Raw genomic sequence first — 12,462 nt, forward strand, 5'->3', positions numbered from 1 at the left:
TTCACAACAGCTCAAAAGATAAATTCAGGCTTCAGATAGAAAGTAACCCATTGGGTTCTGATTTTGCATCCTTTTATGGCTTTGGCAGTCCTTTCTTAAGCAGAAGCATATATTCCCTTAAAACTCATCTCCAGAGTAAATTGCTCACTATAACACCTACACTGGTCTTTTTAACAAAGGCTACCATTAAAAAAGATCACACTCATCCACAATATTGCATTTAGCATCCAATAGTCAACACGAGTACGAGACAGGCTTCACATTCTGACCATTGCTGCTAAATGCTGTTTTTCCAATAACAACCACTGTGGGGACCTTTTTGTAATAGAGGAAATGTAAATACCATGTGAAAAGATCAAAAGGTGAATCAGCTACTTATCTAAATCACAGTAGCCCCAGATAAAATCTACCCCATTGCCATAAATAGATTACCACAAGTAATGTATGGAAAGAGCTGATTATGAAAGGAATTTCACATCCTACTGAAAATCTGATATATACCAAACTTACCAAAGATGTTTTCAATGGTTAACAGCTTTGCATATGAGTACAAAGAAACCGTTGTAAGGTATAAAGCCAGGAACAAAACAAAATAGAAGCATTTCAGCTGCTTTGTTGTTGCTACCTCCTCTACCATTTTGCAAATTTCACTATTTTTACATATATTATTTTAACTCCAACACATGCAATGCAAACAAATATAATCCTAAATGCATTTTTACCTTGGGTTTCCTACTTAAGGATCGTAAATCTAGAAATGGGAAGCCTGAAATCATTAAAGTCACATATTTATAAAATCATATTCAATTAGGTTAAAAAAGTGCAATTTCTGTCATCATGTCATAAAAAGATGTGTTTTTCTCTCAGATCTACTATAAAGAAAAGCTACCTATATTGTTACAGATAGAGGCTGTTTTCAGTCAGTTACAAGGAGCAATCCAATTACTGGATGGTTTAGTGCAGTAACTGACTCCAGACTAATTTAATTTCTTTAGGTCTCTAAAGATCAATTGATCTGATTTGTTTCCCTCCCCAAAGGCTGTTTAGGAAAAAGCAGGCTTAAATACCTGGAAATGAAATACAAAGCTCTGGACACTTTCACACTACTTAGGTCATTTGGAAAAGCTGGAACTCGTGATAAATGAGTGCTCTCTGGCCCTAACATCGCAGCATGCTTTACAGGAGACCATTAGGATCACTGTGTGGATTATGCATGCACGTGCTTCGGAAGTAGTGCATGCAAGTAATTTTCACAGCTTCAAAGTAATTGTTCAGTTTTCAGGAGCTGTACTAATGTGTGTTTGGCTTCCATAGCCTTTTTCCTAGGAAAAAAAGTATTCTTCTCTGTAATCTTCTAGAAATAGCTAAGTTTCCAACTAGACCAAGATAGAGTCATACTGTACTATTCTATGTATCACCTACACCTTGTAATGCATGTCACAATGGATATTAAGTGAGAAATTCTTCCTGTTGTCATATAGAATCACAGACTGGTTTGAGTGGGAAAGGACCAATTCCAACCCCCTACCCCCGGCAGGAACACCTTCTACTAGAGCAGGTTGCTCCAAGCCCCTCTGTCTAACCTGGCCTTGAACACTGCCAGGGATGGGGCAGCCACAGCTTCTCTGTGCCAGTGCCTCAGCACCCTCACAGGGAAGAGCTTCTGCCTCAGGTCTAATCTAAAATCTACCCTAGTTACTTGTCTTATTGACATACCATATGAAATATCTCACTTTGCTTTTTCTTTCACTTTATATCAGATCCCTTTAAGCAATTATGCTGGCGCTAACATAAAGTCTATGGAGTCAGTGGGCACTTAAAAGAATGGCATTCTCTTCTGCCTGGATATTTTAATGCTGGAACCGAATAAAACCCTTGGTATTTCTGAAGCATATCACATAACTTAGGAAATTCTCAAAGAGTTTCTTACCAGGCCTCTTGTGTGTTACACTATGACTATCTCATTACTTGATCTGTTGTGCAGCAGTTTCTGGGGTTATTTTTAAATACTGTTTCCTAATGAGGGATAAACTTTCCAATTTAAGTCAAAATAGTCCTTAACTACACTTAGACTCTCAAATACAGAGCTTTAATATCATTTAAATACTTTCTACATTCTGTTTCTTGTATTTATTGTAGGTTTCACATGTGGCTCCCTTATCTTTCATAGCAACGTTGGTGCCTGGGCTAGGCTGCCTGTCTCAGGCTCTATTCTTACACTTATCAATAAGCAAAAGGGCACTGCGGTTTATGTTCAGCATTTCTGACTCCATGCCATGTGCTGTTATAATAAGATGTCCTCTGGAAAAATTCCCTTCATATCCAGCACCACGATAGTCTGTTCATCTGCACAGAGGTAACTTAAGTTTTTCTCCCAGCTTATCTATTCAGACTCACTCAGCCCTTCCAAGGCTGTGTCATTAGGTGTCACCTGCCTGTAAAACAAGGAAACTGAAGTGTGAAAAATCAAAGTATTTGCTCTTCCCACAGATTTTTCCTTGGCTATTTATTGCACACAAACTTGAGCTTTGGGTGTTCTTTACCTTAGTACTTTGTCTGTACAGCAAGCTGTGCTATTTTAATTGAATCTGGTTTGGTTCTATTTCCAATTTCAACAATGGCTTTCAGTTAAGAAGCAATTTTTAACAGATTTGCAAGCGTGCAGTGTAAAATTACTCTTCTTTAGCCAATTACTCAACATATTATTAATGATCCTGTCAATAGCGAGGTATAAAATGTACCACTGTCTCCCACCAATGTTGCTGCTTAGACTGATGTACTTTTGCAGTGCTGTAAAGACTTTCCCTAGCTGTATGGATATGACTTCATTGAGTTTGTCCCCTGTGTGCACCTGCAAAAGATGATTCACAGGTACATCTGGATATCCCCAGATGACATAGGAGCCTGGAGGGTTTTGGCCTCTCCAAACTTTCTTTCATGCCTGTGTGCTTACAGGGAAATTTGGATGTGCTATATCCATCTCCATCAGGTTCCCTTCCAGCCTAAAGGACACAGGCAGCTTAATTTGCTTTGTTTGCCAAACTGTTTGACACAGTATCGTAAAAATGTGACATGCTGGAGAGCTACCAAGAGATTGAAGTTTATTTCCTACTCAGCTGTGGGTTAATGCTTCTTTCCCTATGGCAGCAGTTGCTTATGATGAACTGCACATACACAAGACTCAACAGTTTCCAGATAAGGCTTTCCCCTGATGCAGCCTGCAGTACAATTTTGGTGAAACAAAAATGACATCTTTGTCATCAGAGTGGGAGTTATGGGATTCATCCCGATAGCAATAATTGCTGACTTCAGTGTCTGGGACTGCTGAAGTGTATTTTGGGAAGCTCCCCTCTCTTTTCCACTGTGTGGAGCAGTGGGGAGCTATAAAGATGTTTTTCACAGGACCACTACCCTTGTTTCCCATTGACCCAATTTCCAGCCCTCAGTAGGGTTAAATGGCACAATAAGAAAAAAGCTTTTCATTCCAAAGTTGTAAAACTGACCCTTTCCCCCACCCCCTTCAAGAAGTCCCCTCAGGAAGATTAATATATTAGCCCCAACTGGAACAGATGTCAAAACTCAAACCAGCTCTTTCTTCATAAAGTTTATAAGTATTTTTAAAGGAGGTGGAGGAGGCTTACTGCATGCAACCAGATAACGTTAAAATGCACAGCTTCTCAGGAGTTGAAAGGATGCTTTTCCTACAAACTCTCTCTTCTCTTTATCTTATCTGCATGGAAAGTAAACAGAAAGTCCCCATTACCTCTCGATATCAGTGAGTCTGGAAGAGTCCCGGAATCCTTTAGCAAAAGGGTTGCTGTCAATTTTCAACTTGGTTATCTGGGAACACAGAAAAGAGCAACACAACATGAATATAGCGTTAAGGTACTGTAACAGACAAAGTGTTAACCGATCCATCCTCCTGACTTCACTGCTAATTTTATCCATGCTCCTCGTGTGTGTTCATGTGTGCTAGCTACTCCTGAAATGCTGCAAAACTGGCAGAGGCAAACCAGGGTGTATTACATGTATGGCAATGGAAAGACCAAAGGGCACAGTGGTCTCAGCTGTCATGTTACCCAGAACAGGAGGAACCCACCCATGTACACAGCATCACTATTTCCAAATGTTTTAAGAGCATGAATCAGGCTTTCTTTTCCATGAGCAACACAGAGCACCCTGCTAACATCTGAGTCTCATTGGTGGAGCTGCACATTAGCTCATTTAAGCCCAAACTAGGAGCTAATGTTTTCAGCCAAACCTACCAGCCACCACACTGGGGCAGTTTAGCTATGGAAAGAGGCTAATGAGGGAAGAAGAATGTGGGGAGAACTCAGACTTAAAGTGGTGGAACTTGGGTTAAAGGAGTAACACCATTAAAACCATCACAGTCCTGGAAAACCAAAGATCATACAACCAAAACTCCCACCCCTTCTTTAGAAAGCAGCTACAGACCTGCCCAGTGCATCCTATCAGCCTTTCCACTCTGCTCAAGAGTCCCTTTGACCCAAAGCATCTGGGCTTCCCTTGCATTTGCAGTAAAACTTTTCAGCCATAGGTGATGGCTGCAGCTGCGGTTTTAAGGGAGCAGGAAGAAAATACACCACTACCTTGTGAAATGTTCTGTCTGTCCACCCAGATGAGATTTGGTGGATAAAACCCAAAACATCTTTGTAACATTCAGATTTTCCAGTCATACTTCTTGCAAGAATTCAAAATAAAACTGTAAATGTGAGTTAGAGGTTGATAAGGGAGAGCACAGGACTTGTCCTGCCAGGCAGTGAATGCCACCAACTCCAGCTGAAGCTCATGGAAATAACAGCTCTCAGCACTTCATACTGAGTGGCTATGTTGGCCTGGCTTTCCTCAAAAAATCCTGTATTGAAGAGGCCACAACCTCATTTTTAATAGCTGGCCCTTGAGACTCAGCAAGAAAAGGGATCTTGTCCAAATCCTCAAACAATCAAATGCTCTCAAACAACAGTATTTCAAAATGGGGTGGGTTCTCCTCCAAATTAAAGAAAAATAAATTAATAAAAATAGTTAAAAAGGACAACTGAGCCCAACTTCTCATTATAAGAAAAAGATCTTCTGGGAGGGAAATACGGAGGGAGGGAATGGCTTACAGAGACAAAACATGAGTATTTAACTACTGGTCTGCAGTATATGAACAATGCGCTGAGCGGCTGTCACCCTGGGCAAGTCCCTGCATCCCTGGGCTGCTATGTTCCCTGCTTGGCATCTTGGGTCCATACAGGTCTCCCAGTTCTCTGGGGAAGGTCCTTGCCTTGAGGCACGAGGCAGGAGCTGCTGCAGCTCACTGGTTGCTCCTATGGCTGCTCAAACAGCATGGGACCTCAGTGCTGGCTGAGAGTTTGAGCCCATCTGTGATGGTACAACCATCAGGTACAACCAGTGGAAAGCTCCCTGAGCACCAGCTTGTCACAGCTGGGCAAGTTAGCCCTTGACTCACAGAGATGTTGCAAAAAAGTTAGTGCCTCACGTACAGTGAACATTTTTACAGCAGCATCCTAAAAACTACTTTGAAAAAAAGACATGTTCTAGCTAGTTCCATTGACTTAGATCACCAACACACCAAGCCAACTGCACTGCAGGATAATAAGGACATCTATTCATCTCTTGAGCATATTTTCACCAATCAAACTTACATTTTCTGATATTAAAGATTTGGTATGACATCACAAGAGAAACTTTTTGTGTACACTGGTGCCAGATGAGACTCACAATCATTTATGGCCATATTTTTCCTGAGAGACTGTCTCACAAACAACCAGAGAACATCTGCTAGAAAGCATTTTAAAATTAAATCTGACCTACAATTCAACTCTGTGGCAGTGGTTTGACTGTTTAAATAAATGCATGCCCTTTAAATCTTAAATTATGAGATAGTTTGTTGAAAGTGTAATGTATTTAGCTTTTATTTAATAACCTCCAGAAATGTAATCAATCCCTCCTTAAAACTGTTCTGAAAGAAATGGCAAAAATGAAAAAAGGCTCTGTTTTCATTAGTCATAAATAAAAAGACAGCATCAACCTCTAGGGGTTCTGGAGATGTTCCATTGAGAAGTTTTCCAGGACTCAATGTATGTGCTTTGGGAAGGTTAGTTTAGAAACATCTCTGGTGTAAATAGCACCCGTAAACACAAATCCATCCTACAGAAATGGATTTCAGGTTTAGCTGGGTTTGTGCCTGTAACTATTTTGCTGGTTTCTGAAGAAAGTTACATGGAAAAATCACTCCATCTGTCCAAATATTGTATTCTTGAGATTGTCAAGTCCTGAATGCGTTTTCTGCAGCATTTAGATACAAACTTCAGTTTTAAATCAATACATTCAGATATTAAAGCCTTAAAGTGGGATGTGGGATCTGTCTCAAGGACTGACTTAATACTACACAATTATCTTCAGAGCTTCTTCTGCCCCTGTGCAGTAGTTGCATTTTATTCATTGCATTTAGAAATTAATTACTTTTGCTTCCTTAAATAGTGCAGCAGGTACATTGACTCTGGGATGCTCCTGCCTCCATGTTGGGACAGTACTTGTATTTTTCTTAGCTTGGGGGAATTAAGGAGGGAAAGATTTATTTTTTCATTAAGTGACATAGTCAACAAGCACTTAAAGCGCATTCCGAATTGCAGTGAAGCCAGCAACATATTTCCACTGACTTAATTATTAAAACCCTGCCCACTGTCAAGCAAAGCCTCTGCTCTCTGTTTATATACTTCCTAAAATTACTCATTAGCAATCCATTGTTATGATCTCCTCCATTTTGTATATATTATTCACTGGCATGCATATTGAAATTCAAACATCTGGATATAATCTGGGCAGCCTCTGAAAAGTGTATCTCTGAGTGATTTCCCTTACATTTAAGCCTTACATCTTAATTAGTCAGCTTTTTAAGGCCATGAAATCATCCCGTGCAAACCAGAGTATCTCTCAGCTAATAGCTTGTGACATCAAAGATCCCTGCAAATAAGAACAGTTCCTTAATGAGCTATAATTAGAAAAGGACTAAATGATAATATGCAAACATGCTTTGTATAGGCAAAAGGAAAGACAAATGAAAGCCTCTTTCTTGTCATCTGTACTCCCACGAATAATCCTTAGGGCTCTTTGAAGTTGGTAGTACTACCCATATACATAAGAATTACGCCTGAATATGAATTAGATTGGGCACAGTCACAACAGACCCTGGCACGGAAAGGTAGGTTATATCAGAAACTTTCCTAGCTGGAAAAAGAGGGAAAGGGAAAGTTGAAATTGGGGAAAAGGGAGTTCTCAGCAGGATAGGATTTAGTTAAATCTGTGGAAATTAGCAAATGTACTCACCAATTGATTCTGGTAGGCAGTAACAGCAGTGAAAACGGTCTCTGGAAAGATAAACGTCCTGAACTCCTCCGATTTCAGGTTTAGCAGAGAAGCTGTATGGTCCTTCTTCTTAATAATGTGCACCCTTGGCTGGTACTTGTGCATGGAGTTCAGAATGATCTGCAAGAAAGAGTGACAAGGCACTGTCCTGAGAGGAAGGTTAACAGCACCCTCAAAGGCATAGGGGGGAAAACAAGATCTAATTCATACTGTAGGGGACCTCTCTGAAATACAGCTAGCCAGGGGCTGATTTTCAGAGGAAACTCTCCAGCTCCTTTCAGGCAGTTCCAGAAAAGGAAGGTGGAAAAGCAGGCATCCCAGGAGCTGCTTTCCTTTCACTCCTATGCCACTGCTGAGCACTTACTTTCCTAAAGCATAAATACCTGTTCCTACAGGTGAGGTGTTTTACATACAGGCTTTGTTATTGCTAGCATGTGCCCAGGTTTGCAGGTGTTGGCTGCAAGGGAACATACGTTACTCATGAGAGCTTGTGATTCAGAATCCACACTTGCAGAAATGTGCAGGTGCAGAATGAAAACAGCCAGGAATCCCTGGTATGTTTTTATATATATATATACATATATATATTACACACACATCCCCAAACCAAAAACCAGGAAAAAATAAAACTCAATCAAAAAAGCCAGCAGCATAAACATGACCAAAAATAAAACTCCCCAGATCCTTTTTACTTTGGCAAACCTTTAAAGCCAACTACTCCGTAGATGCTCTTCACCGCAGACTACCAAAAACAGACTACCAAAAATGAGAGAAAGGAGGAAATCCAGTACAGAACCCCCAAATGACGAGGTTTTGCCATTTTATTCTCGTTAATAGTTGTTTACGAGCTCCGAGAACAATTCTAAACCTAATGTACCAACTAACCAAGGTCAGCGTTCACTGGAGTCAAACCCAGAGTCCCACTTGCTTCAGTTACCACTGGCTGGAGGCCTATTTGGCTGCCTCTAACCACAGTATTACAATATAAGAATTAAATACAGAGCTCATCTTGCACCAGTCCTTGTTTTGGATATAATCACAGTCACAAGACGAAATTGGCATTGGTGTGGGTGGTTCTATTTTGCAGGGGCCATAACGACGTTACAGTCAGATCTGTACATCTGGAATAGCTAATGTGCATTCCTCAGGAAGCGTTAACTTCAGCTGAAACACAGCAGAAGGGGTGCAGTATTTCATGCTAACTCAGTCAATGGGAGAGGTTGCATGTGCATGTTGCATTGGAGGGGAGAACTTCGGAACAGATTTGCCATGGCTAAAGTTTCCATCAGCATTTCCTTCACAGACAGATTCATACTGTGACTTTGTGGGGGCACTTTCATTGCCCTGAAAGTGTTGCATGTGCTCTTAACCATCTCAGTTGCTTTCTTGCATCACTTCACCTTCTTCTATATGCACACACAAAACGGCCATTGACTTTGACTTTAATATCCTAAGCACTCTTCCTTCTCTTTGTACAATTTTGTCTTACCATCCTGGTCACTTGGGCAGCTCTAAGCAGCTGGAAAAGACACTTTAAAGGATGGTTTGGTGATGAGCTTACTGAGGGGTTTGCCCTACACAGAGCTCGGCTCTTTCCCATTGCCTTTCATTACTGCTTTATCCACCCTAAGACATTACATCTGAGCAGCAGCCGAAAGGAAGGAGGAAGAAACTGTGACAAGAGCAGATCCCACACATGCCCTTTCCTTTCTCTCCTCTGTGAATGGGAATTGTCATAAAGAAACTCCATTTCTCAAACACGATCATGTAATCCTATATGAAAGTTTTCCAAAACCAAATGTGCATATGGATAACATCCCCTGCCACAATGCTCTACACTGCATTCCCAACCAGAGACAAGTCAGGTCATTCAGGTACAAAGCAAGTACCAGAGATAGCCAGGATGTCACAAAAGACCCATGGCCAAGGGTTAGGTCACTATTTCCTTTTCACGAGGGTCTGTGTAGGTAGTGCTCCATCTGCATCCCCACTCAGGCTGCCTGTGTTGTGGTACTCACAGATACTAAAGTCAGCAGGATACCTCACAAATATACCCCTAACAACCATGCAACTTCTGATGTTAGGACCATCAAAACAGCCTGAAGGAGTTAGACGCACAGGGTGCTTCTCACAGAGTAGTCTCCAAGGGTTGGCTCAAAGCCCAGGCTGATACCAGTTCTGCAATACTCAGGCTGCTGTGCTCTGAGAGAAACATCATGTGTGCATGTATACTTAAGGCAGCCCCCCTGGCACAGGCTTACTGGCAATACAGCATGGTCCCAGGTCCCCAGCATCCCATCTGCCTTCGTGCTGACAGCCTGCAGCAGGGAAGATGACCAGGATCCATCATTACAGGATGCTGTTCGCTCTAGGGTCAGGCAGGTTTGTAGGCATCTGGCTCCCACTGTCTCCAGACAAGTCACCAGAGGCAATCTGGATGCCAGCTGCAAAATCCCTGAGGTGGCTTTGAATTTAGGAACTGTGCTGTGAATGCAGCTTCCATATTCATCAATGAAGAGTTACCAGGCAGTTTGTTTTCTAAAGCATGGAGGTTCTTGACTTCTACCAGGTTGACTCAAAAAATGCCCTGGGCATAACTCCTGGTGACTATTCTGAAGCTCCTACTTTCACAATTACTTGTTGGCAATGTTCACACCTTTGTGCTTGCTTTTGCAAACATTCATGTGTTGGAGTTTTGCTGTTGTGAATGCCAGACAAGCAATTTCGATAACGTATACACTCATGGTTCACCTCACCATAAACCATAAACGATGCAACCCTGACTAAATGCAACCAAAAGGCCTAAAAGCAGCAGTCTGCAAAAAAAAACATCACCAGGAACCTGGAAAAAAAAATCATGTTCATAGATGTTCCACAAGCAGAAAAATGGGAATTACTCTCTTTGCTGTAAAAATCCAGAGACAGGAGCCATTTCCTTCCTCTGGCAAAGATAGCTGAAAGTGTTTCCATGGAGCAAGCTGTATGTCATGCACACAGAGATAAAGACTTCTGCCTGATGCTTGTGGAGAATATGTACATAGCTATGGTGTTATGCATGCTGAAGATACACAAGCAGAGATGCTTGCCAGCTCCAGAAGTCTTGGAAGAAGAGAAAACAAACAAATGCTAGAACAAACAAATGCCTCTCTTCAGATTCCTTTTCCAGAAAAGAACCACCCTATAAATAAAACACCACAATTACCTTCACAACCAAAACTGTCTTCTGGAGGATGAAGAAAGCAAGCTACTAGAAGAAACTGGAATCAGGTTGGATCCAATTTCTTTCAATCTAACTAGCAATTAAAAGTGTCTCTTAAATCATTCAGACTTCCTCGGGAACCAACACACCTTAGCAAGCATAATTAAGATTTTAGCAGGTCAGTTAAAAACGATTTCGTCTGTGAAGAGGGGCTCTTCCAAACTGAAGGGAGATGTTTCAGAAGGGATTGCAATTCTCCCCTTCTCTTAGTACGTGGGAGCTCAGAAACACCAAAACACAGCGAGCGCTCCTTAAAGGCTCCAGAGAATTAATTTCTTCCTTAATTCTACTGAGCATCCAATGATGGCAATTTCATATCTTCAATGAAACAGCACAGAATTTAGGCACCCTAATTTGGAACATAAACCACCATAAAATACAAGAAGGCACCTGTCACACACACCTCAACACAGGGTGAAGCTTTCGGGGCTTATTCTTAACTGAACATATAAAACTTTCCACCAACTTTGGCTGCCCAAACCATTCATGTAAAGAATTGCATCCACCTCTCCCGCTTCCTTGAAAGTTAAGCAGGAGGCCACATTGCCAACGCTACGGATAATTTTTTCCCACTGCCTGCGTTTGAGATGATTACATCTCCTTGCTCTGTCACATGTCTCTGTTCCCGACAGCTTCTCAGACCTACTTCTTCTTCATACTCGTCTGGGCTTCTGGGAACTGCACTGCTCCTAACTAGTTTGCAATATACTGCTGCAAGCCCTTTATTAAGAGGCACACATGGCCCCTGTTATGATGAAAAATGCTTCTTTTTAAATGCGCACGTATACTGCTCTATCATCACTCAGTGATAGAGCCCACAAATCTTCAGCTTTGCCCTTCTACAGATTATGAAATAAAAGAGAGAGGGAAACAAAAATACATTCTTCCCTAGTCAGGAAGGGAATGGTGGGAACCAGATTCAAGAAAAATATACTCACAGACAGATCTTTACAAAAGGACCTCACAGAGACATCTCTGTGGGCTTGCTTTGTGGGTTTTCAATGGGGGTTTTGGTCAGGTTTTTTGGTCATTGTTGGGATTTTGTTGACTACATGTGTTGCTGTTGTTGTTGTTTCCAGGATGTATTTTGAATTATCATGGCCCTGGATCAATTCTTAGATCTTGAAAAGATTAAAAACTATTTTTTGGGTGAGAAGTGTTTGCACAGAACGGCTCAAACAGCCCCCATCTCACCGAGTTCAAAAAGGCAATAAATACCACACTAGGGGAGGCATTTCTGATAGCGTGTATGCCACAATTGTTCAGCTTGGCAAGCTAGTTACCCCTACACATGCTTCAGAGTTCAAAATCACTCCTCTCTTTCTGACACCTTGTTTACTAACACTGCCTTTGTGTTCCTTCTCAGCCAAAAACCCCTTCAAATCCATCCGCCTGCTCCTACAGCCTTCCCCTGGGGAACAGACAAGCCCAGAGGCCATACTTTTAGCTCTTTGTTTGCAATTTGAAGGTGCTACCAAGCTGGGCCTGCTCTTTACAAGCACTTTTGGAAAGGGGACAGGACAGACAACACTTTTTCTTACCACCCACCATTAGTCAGGTAACTAAAGGAGTTGTTCCTGTTGATGGAGCACAGTAGGAGCTTGTGGCCAACAGCTCTGCATCCTGTTTACCAACTTTCAGTGTCAGGGCTTGTGAGAGCAAATTGGTACCAAACAGAGCTGGGACCAGTCTCCTTTAGGGCCCAAGTCCACCCAGAGATGCCTTGACTTGCAGATAGCCTGCAGTTATTTCAAGAGAAACTGAGGCACTCATTTTTATAATTCAACAGCAGTTGTTTTACTGTCACATCA

The 12,462-nt window shown here is 41.6% G+C and overlaps 1 protein-coding gene across 1 annotated transcript in view; it reads right to left on the reverse strand.

Moving 5' to 3' along the window:
- TBX20 (T-box transcription factor 20) overlaps positions 1 to 12,462 on the reverse strand; it is a 34,018-nt gene that overhangs the window by 12,401 nt on the left and 9,155 nt on the right. Inside the window, exons 5-6 of the mRNA XM_005141662.4 lie at positions 7,354 to 7,512; positions 3,764 to 3,840 (exon numbers count right to left, since the gene is read on the reverse strand). Of these exons, the coding sequence (XP_005141719.3) occupies positions 3,764 to 3,840; positions 7,354 to 7,512 (236 nt within the window). The remainder of the gene's footprint in view (positions 1 to 3,763; positions 3,841 to 7,353; positions 7,513 to 12,462) is intronic.

The sequence above is a fragment of the Melopsittacus undulatus genome, chromosome 1 (assembly GCF_012275295.1).
Source record: "Melopsittacus undulatus isolate bMelUnd1 chromosome 1, bMelUnd1.mat.Z, whole genome shotgun sequence".
Classification (NCBI taxonomy): Eukaryota; Metazoa; Chordata; class Aves; order Psittaciformes; family Psittaculidae; genus Melopsittacus; species Melopsittacus undulatus.